This window comes from Pongo pygmaeus, chromosome 23 (assembly GCF_028885625.2).
Source record: "Pongo pygmaeus isolate AG05252 chromosome 23, NHGRI_mPonPyg2-v2.0_pri, whole genome shotgun sequence".
NCBI lineage: Eukaryota > Metazoa > Chordata > Mammalia > Primates > Hominidae > Pongo > Pongo pygmaeus.
The window spans coordinates 47,992,091-48,011,525 of NC_085931.1; the positions used below are offsets into that span (position 1 = coordinate 47,992,091).

The 19,435-nt window shown below is 55.4% G+C and overlaps 2 protein-coding genes across 5 annotated transcripts; one reads left to right on the plus strand and one right to left on the minus strand.

The window, feature by feature from the left end:
* Positions 1 to 225: 225 nt before the first annotated feature.
* On the minus strand, positions 226 to 8,999 carry TST (thiosulfate sulfurtransferase). The gene is made up of 3 exons (XM_054469745.2): positions 8,792 to 8,999; positions 7,530 to 8,145; positions 226 to 687 (listed from the first exon to the last, which is right to left on the minus strand). The coding sequence occupies exons 2-3, from the start codon at positions 8,122 to 8,124 to the stop codon at positions 389 to 391; spliced, it is 894 nt and encodes a 297-aa protein (XP_054325720.1). The 5' UTR covers positions 8,125 to 8,145; positions 8,792 to 8,999; the 3' UTR covers positions 226 to 388.
* Positions 9,000 to 9,032: 33 nt separating this feature from the next.
* Positions 9,033 to 19,148, plus strand: MPST (mercaptopyruvate sulfurtransferase). 4 transcript variants are annotated; one of them, XM_054469744.2, is made up of 4 exons: positions 9,164 to 9,266; positions 13,560 to 14,178; positions 15,527 to 15,532; positions 16,346 to 16,413. In XM_054469744.2, exons 1-4 carry the CDS (start codon positions 9,231 to 9,233, stop codon positions 16,396 to 16,398), a joined length of 714 nt encoding a protein of 237 aa, XP_054325719.2. In that variant the 5' UTR covers positions 9,164 to 9,230; the 3' UTR covers positions 16,399 to 16,413. The 4 variants fall into 4 exon arrangements, with proteins under 4 accessions (XP_054325715.2, XP_054325714.2, XP_054325719.2 ...); XM_054469741.2 differs by lacking the exons at positions 15,527 to 15,532; positions 16,346 to 16,413 and adding exons at positions 13,120 to 13,295; positions 18,549 to 19,148 and having other exon boundaries at positions 9,166 to 9,266; XM_054469740.2 differs by lacking the exons at positions 15,527 to 15,532; positions 16,346 to 16,413 and adding an exon at positions 18,549 to 19,148 and having other exon boundaries at positions 9,033 to 9,168.
* Positions 19,149 to 19,435: the final 287 nt, after the last annotated feature.

The window sequence follows — 19,435 nt, forward strand, 5'->3', positions numbered from 1 at the left end:
TGCCTTCCTGGTAGGACCCAGCGTGCTCTGGGACAGAGTCCACCTGGCATGGGACAGCAGGAGGCTGTTTCTGCCAAAACTGGGTGAAAGTGGTGTCCTCGGTATGGCTTCCCCAGCCAGAGGGGCTATGGTGGTCTCTGGCCTTGGTGGAGTCTCCGGAGTTTGAAAGACGTGGAAGTTTGGGGGCAAGGATGGAACCCAGAGAGAGGCAGGCAAACACACTACTCAGAAAAGGCAAAGTTTATTCCAGTGTTGACAGAGAGAGGGTGAGCCTTGCACAGCAATTCTAAAAACATGTCAATCTCCTTCACCTAAGAGGTAAGAACCGGCTGCAAGTCATGGGGTCACTAAACCGGCTGCAGTTACAGTAAGCAGGAGAGGTCACGGCTCAGGCCTTCTCAGACTTTCCCTGGGACACACGGCTCTCTGGGGGGGCCCGGCGAAACCACTCGGACCAGGAGCCATCGTACACGGCCACATCAGGCTTGCCGCAGAGGTAGGCAGCCAAGGCCACATGGCAGGCGGTGACTCCCTTGCGGCACGTGGCAATGAGAGGCTGCGAGAGATCCACCTTCTTGGTCTGGAACAGAGCACGGAGCTCTTCGGGGCCCTTCTCGAAGCCATCCTCAGTCAGGAAGTCCATGAAAGGCATGTTGACGGCGCCACGGATATGGCCCGAGTCCAGTCCTGGGCAGGGCAGAGGACACAGGTTAGGGGATGTATGAGGGGTGGGGACTAATGGAGCCTGGAGGATTCCATCAGCTGTAGCTGGAAGGATAGATAGCTTTGCAAATAAAAATAACTTCTTTGCTCTGCTTGGAGCTCAATTTATTCCCAGCCCCACCTACTATCATTTCTCATGACTTAAGATGCCTGCAACTCCTCCCCTAACACCTGTCTTGAAGTAGAGATGCCCAAAAGCACACTTGCTTGAGAGGACAGCGGCATGAGTCTCAGCTCCACTAACCTTTACCTTGGGCAAATCATTTCACTTCTCTGAACCTCAGTTTTCTCATCTGTAAAATGGGCTCAGTGGTACATACATAACTCACAGCCATGTTGAGAAGAGCAAATGGGACAACTTATTGCAAATGCTATGTGCTGAGAACACAGCGGGTGAAAGGTAGAGACATAGCAAGGCCCTCTGGGAGATTCCAGTCTAACAAGAAAGACAGATGCTAAACAGATAACCACATAACTAATCAGATATGTCACCCCATTTTACAGATGAATCCGCTGAGGCTTGGCAAAACAACACGGCTCACCTAAGGCCACACAGAAAGACGAAGGCAGACCCAGGATTACATCGGGGCCTCTGGTTTTCTGTTAAGCACACAGTTGCAGAAAGAGCAAGTGACCTGGTGTCAGACGTAAGGTCAAATCCCCCTGGAGCAAGTTATGTCAGCTCTCTGAGCCTCAGTTTCTCCATAGGAAAAATGGAAATGAGAGTATCCACTGGGTATTGGCTGCTGTACGGAGCGGGTGGCACAAGGAAAGCGCTGGCTTTGGAGCCTGGCCCACCCACCCTGCCATGCTGCGCCCCCAGGCACTTCACCACCTACGGAGGGTGTAGGGGGAGAATAGGGACAGTGTGGGCCTTTTTGGTCCCCTCTAAGAACTTGGATGGAAGCAGAGTGGAGGGACTAGGCTGGCTCTAGGGTCCTTTCTGGAACTGTCTCAGTACCCAGTGAGGGCCCTCGGCCAAATCTGACTTCAGAAGAGCCAGGAATTGGGGCAAAGGGGAAGGCCATGGCCAGAGCTGGTGCCACCCACAGGGTGAGGCCACAGGCCAATCTCACACATGCCCCAGGCCACTCCTGTCTTCCTCGAGCAGCCCACACCCTGGCAGGGGTGGGGGCTCTATGGTTGGCCCCACTCCCAGTGCCCAATCTGCACTCTGGCCTGACACACACATATCTCCATCTCTTTGAGCCCTCCTTGCTCCCCAAATCCCCACCCCCATTCAACCTGGATTATGGGACAGGGCAGGAACAGGGTGGCAGGAGTGGGAGGGGAAGGATCTGACTAGTGTGGCCAAGGCACATACTGGGGTTGGGTACAGCCAAGCAGGCCCTGAACCTCCGAGCCTCAGTCTCCCTCCTGCAGAACGGGGACAAAACCCCACCTAGGTCGGATGCGGTGGCTCACGCCTGTAGTCCCAGCACTTTGGGAGGCCAAGGTGGGTGGATCACGAGGTCAGTTCAAGACCAGCCTGGTCAACATGGTGAAACCCCGTCTCTACTAAAGATATAAAAAATTAGCCAGGTATGGTGGCATGCACCTGTAATCCCAGCTACTCGGGAGGCTGAGGGAGGAGAAACGCTTGAACCTGTGAGGCGGAGGTTGTAGTGAGCCGAGATCACCCCATTGCACTGCAGCCTAGGCAGCAAGAGTGAGACTCCGTCTCAAAAAAAAAAAAAAAAAAAAAAAGTAAACCTCACCCACCGGACAGGTGTGTGGGGAAGTCTAACTACTGCAGCTAAAAGCACCCAGTGACCCTGGCAGGCACACGATTCGGTACATCATCACACCAGCTATGTCCCGATCCTTTCACCCTGGGGCCAAAGAGGATTCCAAAATCTATTAGTACAAGTCGAGTTTGATTGGCAGTGGTGTTTACAATCAACTGTCACCAGTTACAGATTTCTTTCTTCCTTCTCCACTCCCACTGCTTCATTTGAATAGCCTGAAAATCAAGTAGAAAGGCCAGGCATGGTGGCTCATATCTGTAATCCCAGCACTTTGGGAGGCCCAGATGGAAGGATTGCTTGAGCCCAGGAGTTGGGTAACATAGCAAGGCCCCATATCTATAGAAAAAAAAAAAAATGAGCCAGGCGTGGTGGCATGCACCTGTAGTCCCAGCTACTTGAGAGGCTGAGGTAGGAGGATCACTTGAGCCCAGGAGGCTGCAGTGAGCTGTGATCATGCCACTCCAGCCTGGGTGATAGAGCAAGACTCTATCTCAAAAATATAATAATAATGAATTAAAAAAGAAAGTTTGATTGCATATAATGTATAAAATTACAGCAATTTCTTCCTGTTGTGTTTCACCTGCTTTGCCTGGAAACTTGAATCTAAGATGTGTGCCCACCCTACCAACGAGGAACAATGGATCAGCTGGCATCGAGGGCATTCTTTCCCAAGAAACCCAGCTTTAAAATGTTTCCATAGTGGGCTGGATTGAAGTGCATTTGAAAGCACAACGGGTTGAATCCTGTTTTGTTTTGTTGTCCCCATCCCTGATGACACAGCCCTACTGTGTTCTTCTGATTACATAAAGGGCACCCCTTCTGAGTAAAGATGAAGTCAGGGAGTTTCTGTAGAGCGGGCCTCCCGCACTGGGCCAGCTGGACGGGGTGAAGCGAGGGGAGCTCAGGGCCTGTCTGGGGCATTTAAATGAACTGTGGGAAGGGCTGAGATGAACCTGGGCCAGAGAACTTTCAAGAACAGCCAGTTTGGCTGGACGCAGTGGCTCACGCCTGTAATCCCAGTACTTTGGGAGGCCGAGGTAGGCGGATCACGAAGTCAGGAGATCGAGACCATCCTGGCTAACACGGTGAAACCCCGTCTCTACTAAAAATGCAAAAAAAAAAAAAAATTTAGCCAGGTGTGGTGGTGGGCCTGTAGTCCCAGCTACTCGGGAGGCTGAGGCAGGAGAATGGCGTGAACCCGGAAGGCGGAGCTTAAAGTGAGCCAAGATCGCACCACTACACTCCAGCCTGGGTGACAGAGTGAGACTCCGTCACAAAAAAAAAAAAAAAAAAAGAATAGCCAGTTGGTGGAAAGGCACATTGGGCCAGAAAGCAGAGGCTCCCGTGTTTCTCTTCCCAAGTCTAGCTGAAGGCTTCTGGCTCTCCCTGCCCCCAGCAGGCATGCCCCCATTCCCATAACCTGCAGCACCAGGTACTTGACAGCAGGTGCTCTCAAGAACTTTATCCTCCTCAATCCTCACAAAGCAGGGGAGATTATTCTCTCAGCATTGCTGGGGAACCCAGGCTCAGAGAGGTGAAGTCACTTGCCTCAGGACACACAGCAAAGGTAAGTGAAGTCTGATTCGTCTGCCCCCAATGCCTGTGTTCTTTGACCACCCTGAGCCTCCCTGGAAAAGGAGACCGAGGCTGGGGAATGGATGAGATGACCTCTCGTGCTCAACTACTTGAGTTAACATCCCTCAGGCCACTGGTAGGTGTGGATTTTTAAGGCCAAGAAAAGCTGTCTGGCCCTTTCTCCTTTCACTAAGGAATCCAGAGCAGGCAGCCCCAGAAGGCAACCCCTTAACCCTGGCCAGGAAGAGGCAGCCCCACACCTTCCCTCCTCCCTCAGCCAAGCTCCCAGCCCTGGGAGGGAGAGATAGGTAGAGTGGATTTTCAGTCCCATACAGCAGCCCGGGAGCCACACCATGGAGCCATGACCTTTCCCTCAGCCTCTGGGTTTGCTTACAGCTCACCCCACCCACAGCAGTAGCCTTGGGAAACAGCCCCAACTTGAAGCCTGCCGACCTGGGGTCAAGTCCCAGCCACTTTGCCTTAACAGAGAAGCCCTTTCCTTGTCCCCACCCACAAAGTGGGAAGCCTACCTAACCCTGCCTGCCTCCTCTTGCAGAGCTGCTGTAGGTGTCCAGAAGAGACTATTATAAAAAGTGTTCTGTAAATAAAAGTGCTCATTAGGGGGTTGATACCCTCCTCCCTTCTTCACCCTCACTCCCTCCAAGAAGGGAGGCAAAGAAAATTAAGTCGATAAAGAAACTGGGCTGGATAAACTCCTACTCTGCCTCTCTCACTTCCTCCAGCCCCCTTCTCAGGTGAGCAGCGCTCCTTTCATGAAGAACAGTCAGCGGTGAAGGCACTAGCCTGAGGCTACACATCAGTATCACACCTGGATGGAACCCCAGGTCTGGCTGACTCCAGGACTAAGGGCTTGTGGAGGCACAAAACTACATCCAAAGAGGAAGGCGCTTGCCTTCTCACTTCCTGAGAAGGAAGTGGCCACCAGATATCTAAGCTCTGCATCCCACTCCATTTGGGGTCATTCCTTCCAGAGATGACCAGGGCCAATGCCTGACCCCCAGGCCTGCCACCCCCATGCCCCTGTCATCTGGACCGCTGAACCTACGGGTGCCTCCCTGATCCCACACCAAGCTGGGAACCATAAACTTGGCAGAGCCTCATGTGCCTTTGTGTCCCCAAAATATCTTGTATGGGAGGCCAGCAAAGCCTTTTGGAGGAGGGGGTTGGGGCGGGAAGTGCCATACCCTCCTGGATTTGTATCGTTCCTTACCCTTCTCCAAATCCCTTTCCAGCCACTGCTACTTTTTTTTTTTTTTTTTTTTTTGAGACAGAGTCTTGCTCCGTTGCCCAGGCTGGAGTGCAGTGGTGGGATCTTGGCTCACCGCAACCTCCACCTCCTGGGTTCAAGCGATTCTCCTGCCTCAGCCTCCCAAGTAGCTAGGATTACAGGCGTGCACCACCACGCCTGGCTAATTTTTTAAAATTATTTTTAGTAGAGACGGGGTTTCACCATGTTGGTCAGGCTGGTCTCGAACTCCCGACCTCGTGATCGGCCCCCGCCCCCCCCACCGGTCTCCCAAGGTGCTGGGATTACAGGCGTGAGCCACCACGCCCGGCCGCCACTGCTACATTTAAACAAATGCATACTTCTGTGGGTAGGGCTGGCATGACTCTTCTCATTTTATGATAAGGAAACCCAGAGAGGCCAAGCAACTGGACTGAGGTCACCCCAAGGAGGAGTGGCTGAACTGAAATGAGAATCCATGTTCCCTGGTGCTCCTGAGGGAAACTGAAGGAGGTGTGAACAGGATTACAGAGGAGGAACTTCAGCATCCCGGGCCTTCAGGAGGCATTACCCACTGCAGGCCATTCTCCTCCTCTGAGCCTCATCTGTAAAATGGGTGAGGACATTGGAACTGGCACCTGCAAGCTGTCCCTTCCACTTATTTCTTAGGTTGCTTCAGGGCAGGCTGGGAAGCAGCAAGAGAACCAATTCCACTGATCCTCCCCCATGACAGCTTAAATCCCAAGGAGAAGAGGCATCTTGAACCAAGGCCAGGAGAGGGCTGCAGGCGTTCCCAGCCAGGATTCTCTGGGAGGTGCCAAATGAACTTGAATCTTCAACTCCAGACCTTCAGAGAGCAAGCAGGCAAGAAAAATATGGGGCCTAGAAAAAGCTGCGCTGGAAAGGGCAGAGACCCTGCTGTCCTGGCTCTGTCACTAACTAGCTATGCGGTCTTGGCCCCTGCCTCTGTGCACCTCAGTCTCCCCTCTGTCAGATGAGGTCACCGTTCAGGCCCTCCAGCTCTAAGAGTGTGCAAAACAGTTTTCCCAGCATTCTCTCTGTGGGAGGTACAGACAGGAAGAGATGTTTTTCAACAAGTCAGGCAAAATGTTGCACACGAGTTAGATTCTGTAGAGAAGGAGCTCTGACTGAGGAAAGAGCCACCAAGGAGGTGCCCAGAGACAAGAGAGGGCCCTGCTCCTGGAGATGGCCAGGCAGGGACTGGAGGGCACTCAGCAGGAGTGATGGCAGCGAGACTCCAGTCCTGCCTCTAGAAGAGGGAAGACCTCCGAGGTTCTCTCTGATTAGGAGGTTCTAGAACTCAGCATTTCCTCTTCTGAGGCTCCCCCCAGCCCTCAAGCAGTATCCAATCCACCTGGGCTTCCCTACCACAGGAGAGGAACTTCTGAGTCGCCTTCCTGGGGCAACCAGCAGAGGGGACTCCCTCCTGGCCCTGGGAAGTAGGGGTAGGGCAGCATGGGGTGCGTGCTGGTTTATACAGGTGCCTGGTTTGAAACAAGGCAGCATTGGATTCGAATCCTGGCTTCCACCACTTAATGTCCTGGCATCTCAGTCCCCCCACCCCCTGCTGCCAAAACAGGGGCATTGAGCCTTGTTCGCTGAGATAATGCGGTGCCAAGTGTCTGGCATGAAATGGCAGCTGCTGTTACAGCTCTGCGACAGGCTGCAGCTGCCTGGAAAGGTTATGGAACAGACGGCCTTTGCAAACAGCAGTCAGGGGCCCCAGGAGAGCTAGATTTGCGGAGAGGGGGATCCTGGGGGGAGGGACACTGTTGATGTCTATAAAGGTTTCTGCGGGACGAGAGAGGCCTGGAGAAGCTGGGTGTGTCCATGGGAGGTTTCTGTACAGCAATGCAAACGCTGGCTCAGGGGCATGACACCCTCAGGTATATCCTAGTACATGTGGGGCAGCTGGTGCCTGGGAGTGGAGGCGGTGGACATGTCACCAGTGACTTCTGCTGATGTCACTCCACACAGATGCTAGGTGGCTTCTTAGCACATGGCTATGAGGACACATTCTCGGGTCCTTGTGGATCCAAGCTGAAAAAGCCTTTAGGTTTGTCTCCACCTTCTGGTTTTATCGATGGAAAGACTGAGGCCTACCTGGGAGGATTGAAGGCATGGGACGGACCCTGGAGAGGGTCCCAGTCATCCTTACTCTCTATCCTTCCATGGGGCAATACTCCCCAGGGACCACCCAGCACTGGGACACCTACCTACTGCATCCGGCTCCGGCTCGGTGCCCAGGAACCGCCCTTGAGACCGTGAATCCACCAGCTGGAACCTCTTAGATTCAAGGTTCTCCAGCACCTGCTCGTAGGTCTTGAGCAGGGAGCGGTCCAGTGTGGCTTTGAAGACGGCCGGTTCTGGGCGTGAGGGCTCGGATGTCACCGGGTGGCCCTCCTTCAGCCAGTTCCGGAAGCCACCATTGAGCACTGATACGGTGCGGTGGCCAAACACACGGAACATCCACCAGACCCGGGGAGCATAGAAGCTGCCCAGGTGGTCACCATCATACACCACCACGTGCGTGTGGTTGCTGATGCCCAGGCGGCCCACATACTCGGCGAAGCCAGCCTCGCTGGGCAGCATCATCTCGTAGGGCGACGCCGTGTCCCGGCACTCTTCTATGTCAAAGAAAGAGGCGCCGGGTACGTGGCGCTCGAGGTACTCCTTGCGGGCCTCTCGGGTGCCTGGTGAGTACCAGGACGCGTCCAGCACCCGCAGGCCCGGCCCCAGCTTGCCAGTCCTGATGGACTCCGCCAGCCACTTGGTGGAGACCAGCGCCCGGTAGAGCACCTGATGAACCATGGCTTCAGCTCTGCGTGTCACCTGGCACGGGTGGGAACCAGGAAAGAGAGACAGGCGTGAGGAAGGAAGTCGGTGTGTTCAGTAGGGTGAGGCCTGGGAGAAGCTCTTTCTCCCTCCGCACTCCCCCGGGTTCCTTGTTTACAGCAAGCCAGCGGTGCTGGGGCGTGCAGCGGGATAAGTTTGCAGATTCCCTCTGGAAAGCCGGCCCCGCCCCTCCCAGCCGGCCCGGGGGCCCAGCGCAGAAGCGGGTGGGGCAAGAGTTTCCAAGGACTCCAGATAGGGGCGCTTCCTGGGGCGGGGATCTGGCTCCTAGAAGTTACAGTACTCGATCCCGCCGGGAAAGAGCAATGAAAGCATGCCCGGGATGGGGGGCGATGGCATCTTGGGCTTAGAATCCCCTTTCCTTCCAAGGCAGAGGGGGTGGGCGTACGGCGAGGAAGCTCCGCGGGCCGCGCACACGCTATCGCCTGTGGCCTCCCCAGGCAGCCCGAGCTCGCCCGTCTCCAGAGTGCCCGAGTCCGGCCCGCAGCTCGCTGCCCTCTGCCCTAGGTGGTTCAGGGGTTCCCGGGGCACCCCGTCCCACTCTCGCAACGCTATCCTTCCCCGGACAGCAGGTGGCCCGGCCGGCGGCCCAGGCGCCCGGCCGCCGCCCCCGCCCCGCACTCACTCGCCCCGGACGCCGCGCTGGCGCTCGCCCCGGCCCGCTGGAGAAGTTGGCCAGTTCAAACCCCCGGCCTCAGCTCCCCAGGCGGCGCGCACCATCGCGCCACCGCCAGAGGGGGAACCCTGCGCCGCCCGCCGCCATCCCGCGCCTCCCCCGCGCCGCCGCTTCGCGCCCGGCACCCGCCAACCTCGCGCGCGGGGCATCAGGGACCCGCGGGGGTCTGAGGGGGGACGCCGGGTGGCGCGGGGGCCGCGCGGGCCCGGGCTGGGCGGAGCGGGCGTACCCCCACTGCCCGGCTGGTGGAAGGCGCGGGCAGCAGCGGCTCCGAGTGGCCGCGGCAGTGGGCTGTGCCGGAGTCTCCTCCCTTTGGCCCGCTGCAGGTTGGTGGCGGGAGGAGGGGACAGCTGCGGGCGCGGGGAGGGGGCGCCGCGCCGCGGGGGCCATGGCGGAGCCACGAAGCCGGGAGTCCGAGACCCGGGTAACTGCCGCGGCGTGGCGGCTTGCCTTTCTGGAGGGGGAGGGAGTGGCTCTTTGGGGGTGCGCGGCGCGGGGCTCCCGCGCGGGACCTGGGCGGAAGAGGGGGCTTAGTCTAGGAGAGAAGGCGCGCCGCTACGTTGGCACTAAGGGTGACTGTCCGCTTGGGGCGGCCTGCCGGGTGGGGTCGTGGCGAGTGGCGGGTGGGGAGCCTTGGGTGGAAGTGGGTGACCTGGTGCCACCAAAGAAGGCGGGAGAGAGAGAGGAGGACAGGGAGACGAGACCCCGCTGACCCAGAGGCCCCAGGAAGAGACACTAGCCAATAACTTGTTAGTGAGTGAAAGGAACTAACATTGTCAAGGCCTGCTTGGTGTGGCACTTTGCTGGGTACTCCCGTGGTGTAACTTAGTTCCCACAATAACCCTGAGGAGTAGGCCAGAAACTTACTAAGACAGGAGAGAGCGGCAGAGCGAGTTGCTGGAGGACACACCCAGAGTTGAGGCCGGGCCTGATCCCTGGTCTGAAGCCCACGTGGTAACAGCTGCCTTTGTTTACCTGGCTCTTCCCTGAAGCCTCACGCTTTTTAAAAAATTGCCTGTTTTTAACTTAGCCCGTTTAATCATAAGTTGATGTAATTCAATTTTTAATAATAGCTGTGTTTAACAACCAGTTGGCAAAATTCCTGAAAAGCTCACCATGGGCTCTTGCAAACTGGGGGATGCCATTGCCCCTCCCTAGCTTTTGCAGAGGCTAGCCTGGAAGCTTTCCCTGTTCCCCAACCCCGAGCTTTGGTTTTGTTTTGTTTTTTGAGACAGGCTGTGGTTCTGTGGCCCAGACTGGAGTGCAGTGGCGCCATCTCAGCTCACCGCAACCTCCGCCTCCCAGGCTCAAGCCATCCTCCCACCTTAGCCTCCCGAGTAGATGGGACCACAGGCATGTGCCACCATTCCCGGCTAATTTTTAAATTTTTGGTAGAGATGGGGTTTCGCCATGCTGTCCAGGCTGGTCTTGAACTCCTGGGCTCAAGTGATCTGCCCATCTCAGCCTTCCAAAGTGCTGAGATTACAGGCATGAGCCACCATCCCTGGCCTCATCCCCCTTTTAAAAAAAAGGTTTTGTTCTAAAATGCTCACAGCAATCCTCAAAGCCTAGTGTCTGGTGGTTGGGGGAGGGGGTGGGCAGGAGGGACCAGGCTGGGGAGGTCCTAGAGGAGCGCCCAAGCTCTGCTCCTCAGGGGGTACCCTGGATCCAGCCTGTGGCTCACGCTTGCCTCAGTGCAGCTGTGTACCCTTCTGACATGAGCCTGAGGCGGTTATGTCCTGGGGTCCTCCACTCCCAGGGCACCCCTACCTACAGTGATCCCAGCTCCTGAATCACACAGGCACCTGGTTTCTACCTCTCCCTGACACCCACAGCCTGCCGTCACACCCTCCTTTATGGCCCACAGACCTTTGTGAGAAGTGCCAATCAAGCAGGCAGACTGGGGCAGGGTGACCTCAGATCTCTGAAGTCCCACCAAGCCCTGAAATTCTAAGATTTTAGATTTGCTGCTGTCAGTTCCAGGGCCACCAATGAGAGTAATGAAATAAATAATGCAATATTATTATTATTATTATTATTTTGAGATGGAGTCTCACTCTGTTGCCCAGGCTGGAGTGCAGTGGCATGATCTCGGCTCACTGCAACCTCTGCCTCCCAGGTTCAAGTGATTCTCCTGCCTCAGCCTCCCGGGTAGCTGGGACTACAGGCTCATGCCACCACGCCCAGCCAATTTTTGTATTTTTAGTAGAGATGAGGTTTCACCATGTTGGTCAGGCTGGTCTCGAACTCCTGACCTCATTATCTGCCTGCCTTGGCCTCCCAAAGTGCTGGGATTACAGATGTGAGCCACTGCGCCCGACCTAAACCGTTTTTAATGATTATTAAAACCAGCCAGATGTGGTGGTTGCCCCTCAACATTTATTGTTTAACCTTGGCTCTAAGAGGTGGGGGTGGGAAGCTCCATTATAAGGAACAGAAACCACCCAGAGACCCTACACACCCACCATCACACAACCAGTTAAGCAATGGAGTGGGGTTTACATTGATTTTGGGAGCTCTCTGGCTCCCAAACCAGGGCTCTTTCTACGGTAAATGGATGATTGGGTGAGGGAAACAAGGATCCTCAAGAATGGGGGACAGTGTTGGGGGGTGCACAGGGGCTGCTGTGGTTCCCACAATAGGGTTCCTCAGGAAGGAACCTGCAGCATCTGCCAGCACAGCGCCCCCTAGCTGTGCTGTAACGCAGATAATGGGGATCGCCCCTTAGCCAAACACCCCTTGGCAGCCTCCCTACCCTAAAGACCGTGCTGAGGCTTCCTGGGCCCCTGGAAAAGTCAGATTAGTCTGGACTTCCTCCTACTCCAGGAAGCCTTCCCACCTCTTCTGCTGCCACCCCAGGCAAAAATAGGGGCCCTCTGTGCTCAACACTGAATTCTAAACTGTCCTCAATTTGACTGTCTCTTGCCTGCAGCCTGACTTTTCCCCCCAGGGCTTGGCAAAGGCAAGAGTGCCTCGGTGTCCGGCACAAGGCCTGACCGCGTGGGTGAAGTAGGTCCCTAAAAGCCAGCTGCGGCGAGACTGTGGTGGTGGGTACAGGATGTCACCCTAGAACTCATTAGGCCCTGGTCATCATGGCACCTGGGGCAGGGGAAGTCCAGCCTGAGGGGTCAAATTCTGGCTGCAAATCCTGAGGCTGCCTCCTGTGACCACGGGCAAGGCACTTACTCTTCTAATTGCCAGTGGCCTCATTCATAAAGCAGGCATCCTAATACCTGCCCAAGGCTGCGGTGCTGAGCATGTGACCTGGCCCGCAGAGGCACTCGGTCCACAGATGTTGTTCTCTACCTGCCCCCTTCATTTCGCTGGCAGGATTGCATGCAATGGGTGTCAAGGTTGGGCCTCACACGGGATAAGTGAGAGCTGACCTGCAGCCCATACTCCACGCAGCCAGCCATGGGCCCTGGTGGGGGCTCAGCCTCTGCCTGGCAGAAGGGGCCCTCTCACCTTCACAACGGTGGCTTCCCAGCACAAAGGGCATAAAGTGTTTGGGGAGTCTACACCCAGGAAGGCTGTGGGCTGGCCTGGCAAGCTGGTGCACTATCTCTGATATGCAGGAAAGATGGAGAGGAGAGGGAGGGAGGTGCGAAGTCACTGTTGCTGCTGCTAGAAGGGCCAGAGAGAGCCCAGGCTGGACAGGCAAAACCTGGCCTCGCCAGACTCCCAGAGCCTGCACAGAGTGTGTGGCTGAGAAGTCCGGATTCTGGTGCCAGACCGACTGCCTAGTGAGAAGCCTGGCACCACCGGGTCAGGTTAGTGCACTTTTTCTTGTTTGTTTTTTGTTTTTGAGACAGAGTTTCGCTCTTGTCCCCCAGGCTGGATTGCAATGGCACGATCTCGGGTCACTGCAACCTCCGCCTCCTGGGTTCAAGCAGTTCTCCTGCCTCAGCCTCCCGAGTAGCTGGGATTACAGGTGCCCGCCACTAAGCCCGGCTAATTTTTTGTATTTTTAGTAGAGACAGGGTTTCACCATGTTGGCCAGGCTGGTCTCAAACTCCTGACCTCAGGTGATCCACCCGCCTCGGCCTTCCAAAGTGCTGGGATTACAGGCTTGAGCCACCACACCAGGCCAGGTTAGTGCACTTCTGTGAGCCTGAGTGTCCTCCTTGAAACGGTGACAATAATATACCAAGCCTCTTAAGATCACTCATTCAACACATACTGGAGAGTCTACTGTGTCAGGCATTGTTCTAGGATATTGTTAGGATTCAGTGGTACCCAGCAAGGACTCAGTAAATTCCAGCTACTGTTCCTATTAGGTCGCCAATATAAATGCTTGATAAGTGAATGAATGACTTCCATCTGGGACTTGGTTGCAAATAAAGCCGAGCTGCATCTTAGGGAGGGGTGAAGACTTTGTCCCTGTTTGTGCCTTGAAGCCAGCAGGGCCTTGCCCTAGGATACCTCCAGCCACCTTCCTGCCCAGCAAGTGGAGGTGAGGGGCGCGGCCTGGGGCTCTCCAGGAGGTCATGGTCATTGGGTCACTTGGAGCTTGTGTTTATATGAGGCCTGGCAGAGGGAGGCCCCTGGCCACCCACCTTTGTGCCCAGGTTCACCACCGCTGGTTTCTGCGTTCCCTGGACTCTGCCCTGCACGGGCCCCACCTCCCCCTCCGGCCCTCACCCATGATCCAGCCCCAGCCCCAGCCCCAACACCGGCCTCTCCCTGCTTCCCTCCTGACATCCTCCCTGTCGCCCAGGCCCGCAGCCCGAGTGTCGCCGCCATGGCTTTGCCACAGCTCTTCCGCGCGCTGGTGTCAGCGCAATGGGTGGCCGAGGCGCTGCGGGCCCCGCGCGCTGGGCAGCCCCTGCAGCTGCTGGACGCCTCCTGGTACTTGCCGAAGCTGGGGCGCGACGCGCGACGCGAGTTCGAGGAGCGCCACATCCCGGGCGCCGCCTTCTTCGACATCGACCAGTGCAGCGACCGCACCTCGCCCTACGACCACATGCTGCCCAGCGCCCAGCATTTCGCGGAGTACGCAGGCCGCCTGGGCGTGGGCGCGGCCACCCACGTCGTGATCTACGACGCCAGCGACCAGGGCCTCTACTCCGCCCCGCGCGTCTGGTGGATGTTCCGAGCCTTCGGCCACCGCTCCGTGTCACTGCTTGACGGCGGCCTTTGCCACTGGATGCGCCAGAACCTCCCGCTCAGCTCCGGCAAGAGCCAACCTGCTCCCGCCGAGTTCCGCGCTCAGCTCGACCCGGCCTTCATCAAGACCTACGAGGACATCAAGGAGAACCTGGAATCCCGGCGCTTCCAGGTGGTGGACTCCCGAGCCTCTGGCAGGTTCCGCGGCACCGAGCCCGAGCCCCGAGACGGTAACGCGGGGGAAGGGGGCAGGAGGTCGTCGGGGGCGCTGCCTCTACGCCCTGAGCAGTGCCCTGGACTTGACCTTCCTTTTATTTTTGTAATTTATCTTGCTTTCATTTCCTTTCCTTTTTTCTTTCTTTTCCTTTTTTCTTCCCTTTCCTTCCCTTCTTTCCCCTTTTTCCCTTCCGTTGCCTTCTTTTCACAGGATCTCGCAGTACCACCCAGGCTGGAGTGCGGTGGCACAATCATGGCTCACTGCAGCCTCAGCCTCCTGGGCTCAGGTGACCCTCCCCCGTCAGCCTGACCTTGCCTTTAAAGGCCACTGCATGAGGTGGGGAAGGAGATTGGACTTCCACTTGCCCTGGTGACTTTGTTTGTTAAGCAGAGCAATAATACTGGCCCTTCCCCTCCTGTGCTTTGGGCAGTGACTCTCCCTAGCTCATTGGGAGCCCTGGTTCCCAAACGGCTCTCACTCCAACACTAGAGGTGTGGGGGGTCACTGTGGAATGTTGGGGGGCAGGCCCCAGTATGAGAGAAAAACCCAGAGGGATGGTCCTGATCAGGGCTACCCATGCCCCTGAGGATGGTGGAATGAAGGCAGAGTCGGGGGCGCATAAAAGGAAAGTGTTTCCTAGGGGCCAAAGCTTGGAGAACTGAGGGTAGAAGGGGGATTAAACAGAAGTGGGTAGGGCAGAGCCTTCTGCCTCTGGGCTGGATTTCCTCAGGCAAGAAGCCCGTGGGTAAGCTCTGTATAATGCGAGGAGGGGTCCCCACAAAGCAGGCTGGTCAGTGGTCACACTGGTGTGAGTCTTTCAAACATCCGGTGTAAGTAGATACTGTCATCGCACAGAGGAGGAAATGGAGCCCTGCCCAAGGTCTCAAGAAACAACCCAGCCGGGATTCAGAGTCGGCAGCCTGCGCACTTAACAGCCATGAGCAACCAGGAACTCCCCAGTCCTTTCTCTTGTGCCTTCAAGAGTGCAAGAAACTGACCACCGCCCCTAGGGAGCTCCCTGAAGAGCATTCCCATGGCTACAGATTGGTTTGGAGCCGCTTGTTTTGGATGGCCTGAGGGCAAGGACTGTCCCTGCTCTTAATGGTCCTGAAGATTAGCTCAGTACCTGGCACAGAGTCGACGTTCCCGAGAGGTTTGGTGAATACAGAAGGTCCCTGTCGCATGGAATCCCGCAAAGCAATGTTGATGTTACCGGAACCATAGGAAACCGCTGATATCCAACCATTTTTGAACCTACACAGGTGTCAGTTTCATGTGGTTCAGCCTAATGAGAGCACCACCTTCATCCTGTTGGGTTCTCCATCTCAGCCCCAGGGGGATGAGCAACACAGGGGAGCTAGCTGGTGGTGCCAGACTGGGGTTCAGATCCCTGCCACATTTACATGGGCTTCGTGACACACGACGGGTCGTCTAATCTCTGAATCGCAGCTTCTGCCTGTGTAGAATGGGAGCAGTAACACAGAGCATAAAGGCATGGTAGGGGCAAGGAGAGCAAGTGTGTAAAGCACTCAGCTCCGGGTTTTCATGCACAAGTGTGCCGCACACTTGTGCCTGACACTTATTTCAGTTGCACTAGCTCATCTATAGAATGGGAGGTGATACACGCCTAGCAGGCTTGTTGTCAAAACAAACTAAGCTCAGTGCAGCTGGATCAGTGATGAATATCACTGTTGTCATCATTCCCACTCCACAGCCTGAGGCCTGGTCAAGTGCTCCTGTGATGTGCCACACCAGTCCAGCAGGCAGGGGAAACATGCCTTGCTTGGTGGGGTTCAAGGTGTAGGGATGGCCCTCCCTTTACAGTCACCACCCTGGGTTGAGAGTTTGTTCTTCTTCCTTGCTCTGGGCTGGTCTCTATGTGATATCTGACCAAGCCCGGTTTCTGTGTCTGTTAAGTGGGATGCATGACCCATTCCAGCCTCTCCACAGACTCGGGAGTGCTATCTCTATGCCAGGGTCTGATACTAGATACCGATACATGGGTCAGCAGCTCCCGTGGGAGTGTCACTCCACTGTGGAGGGAAACCAAGGCAGAAGCTAGACAAGAGTCTGAATGGCTCAGATTTGAATCATTAGGTTTTGAGGGGGAGTTTTGTTTGTTTTTGTTGTTGTTATTGTTGTTTTGAGACGGAGTTTCGCTCTTGTTGCCCAGGCTGCAGTGCAGTGGTGCGATCTCAGCTCACCACAACCTCCACCTCCTGGGTTCAAGTGATTCTCCTGCCTTAGCCTCCGGAGTAGCTGGGATTACAGGCATGTGCCACCATGCCTGGCTAATGTTTGTATTATTAGTAGAGATGGGATTTCTCCATGTTGGTCAGGCTGGTCTCGAACTCCCAACCTCAGGTAATCTGCCCCCCCTCAGCCTCCCAAAGTACTGGGATTACAGGCATGAGCCACCGTGTCTGGCCCAAGCATTAGTTGTGAAGGTTTATTTTGTTGCAAATCCCAGTCCTGCATGAAAATGGGAATGTTAGTAACCCCTGCCTCGAGGTGGGGCAGTGAAAACAAAAAACACCCTGGGAGTCTGCAGAGGTGTGGGCCTTTCCCATCCCATTCTTTCTGCTACAATCAAAATGATCTTTTAAAAATGGAAATCTAGGTTGGACAGGTTAACTCCTACCTATAATCCTCACACTTTGGAAGGCTGAGGTGGGAGGATCCCTTGAGCCCAGGAGTTCAAGACCATCCTGGATGTGATGGCAAGCCCCTTCTCAATAAAAAAAAAAAAAGTAACAGTAAAAAAGTAAACACAGAAGCCTGAGTTCCCCCTGCAGTCAGGTCAAAGCCCCCAAGTCTTACTCCAGGCCTGCTAAGGCGTTCCCATCCCCTTCGGCTTCCCCTTTGGGCCTCTGGCTCCTCACTGTCTGGGCTTTGAGACAATGACCTTTAACCCCTCCAAGCAACAGATGGTTCCCTCGCCTCTCAGATTCCCTCTGCCAGGGATGCTCTAGGCCTCCATCCACCTAGACCCCTTTATGTGACTGAATCCTACTCATCCTTCCGGGCATTCTCAGAGAAACTTCCTCCACCCACTGAGCCCCCAGCCAGTGTGGCGTGATGGTGGGAAGCATACACTTGCCTGGGTTTACTCCTCCCTGTCCTCTGCTAGCTTGCACAAGCTAGTCTTTGTACTTCATTCTCTTCATCTGTACAAAAGAGAAGATAATCATTTCTTTCCCAGAGAATTTTGGGATGGATTAAAGGAGAAACTATAGCTGACCATCTCTAAACAGTGCCTGGCACAAAGTAAGCATTCAGTAACATCAGCTATTGGCCAGGCAAGGTGGCCTACTCCTATATTCCCAGCACTTTGGGAGGCCGAGGCAGAAGGATTGCTTGAGGCCAGGAACTCAAGACCATCCTGAGCCACATAGTGAGACCCCATGTCTATAAAAACCAAATTAGGCCAGGCTCAGCGGTTCATGCCTGTAATCCCAGCACTTTGAGAGGCCAAGGCAGATGGATCACCTGAGGTCAGGAGTTCGAGACCACCCTGGCCAACATGGTGAAACCCCGTCTCTACTAAAAATACATAAATTAGCCAGGTGTGGTGGGTGCCTGTAATCCCAGCTACTCGGGAGGCTGAGGCAGGAGAATCACTTGAACCCAGGAGGTGGAGGTTGCAGTGAGCCAAGATCATGCCACTGCACTCCAGCCTGGATGACAAGAGCAAAACTCCATCTCAAAAAAAAAAAAAAAAGAAAATTAGCTGTGCATGGTGGCATGTGCCTCTAGTAGTCCCAGCCCCTCGGGGGGAAGCTGAGGCAGGAGGATTGCTTGAGCCCAGGAGGTTGAGGCTTCAATGAGCCATGATCATGCCACTGCACTTCAGCCTGGGCAACAAAATGAGACCCTGTCTCAGTAATAATAATATCAGCTATTGCTATTACTGGCATTATTTTTTTTTTTTACATGCCCCAGGCCACCCAGTAGGGCATTTTTGGAACACCCATTATGCTTGTAATTATTCAGTTGCCTGTCTGCCCTGCCAGATTAAAACTCCTTGCCTGCAGGTACTGCACGTTCTAGCTAAGCAGGGGTCTTGTTTATTGCTTTGCTGTCCCTAGGGTGCATAGTCAGGAGACCTTGGGGCCCAGTTCTTAGGTTCAAAGTTCAGTCAGCAATTTGCTAGATGCATTAGCCTTAGGTGGTACTTAACCTCGGCATCACCGTGTATAAAATGGGGGCTCCTCTAAACAGTGCTCAAGTTTTATGGTTGTGAGAATTAAATGAGATGGTGGATATAAAGGATTTAGCACCATGCTTGCATGGGATGCTCTCAATATCTCGAGTGCCACAAATACGAGGTACCATTCATAGCATCCTTCTATTTGTCCCCTCCTCCCTGCTCCCCTGCTGTAGGCATTGAACCTGGCCACATCCCGGGTACCGTGAACATCCCCTTCACAGACTTCCTGACCCAGGAGGGGCTGGAGAAGAGCCCTGAGGAGATCCGCCATCTGTTCCAGGAGAAGAAAGTGGACCTGTCTAAGCCACTGGTGGCCACATGTGGCTCTGGCGTCACGGCCTGCCACGTGGCACTAGGGGCCTACCTCTGCGGCAAGCCCGACGTGCCCATCTACGATGGCTCCTGGGTGGAGTGGTACATGCGCGCCCGGCCAGAGGATGTCATCTCAGAGGGCCGGGGGAAGACCTACTGAGGCTGGGCAGGACACAGGCGAGCTCGGGTGATGCCGGCCACCAGTAATGCCTGGCCTGGTAGCTCCGTCTCTGCTTTCACCAAGAGAGTGTTTCTTCGCTCAACTCAGGTGGCATTTGGGGTGACATCTCAAAGGCCAGGAACTCCATTGACTTGTTGGCTGCCAGTAGGGGCGGGAGGAAAGGCGGAGGCGGGCCCTGGAGGAGGGAGGCCACAACTCCGAGCTGCCCACCTGGTGCTGAGCTGGGACCCCACCTCCTTTCTGTTTTATTTTTGAGGAAATAAAATAACCAAGTGCTAAATCTTTGTAGCTCTGGGGCTGCCTCGGTTTTCTAAGGAGCCAGGGGTTCTGTCATGCCCAGCAAAGGTCACTCTGGGGAGCCTGAGGGTCTTGGAGATCCTGTCTCTGCCTTCCAAGCAGTGCTGGGGCCCCAGAGCTCCCCACTTCTGTGACCGGGCTAGCCCCTAGCAAGCTGTCCCTCATCCCATAATCCTGCGTGTTCTCCCTTCTGGCATCTGGGCTATTTAAGGTGAATTTTCCTGTGACATGTCTGTGGTCCCACCCAAAGCTACTCTCCCACCACCTGCC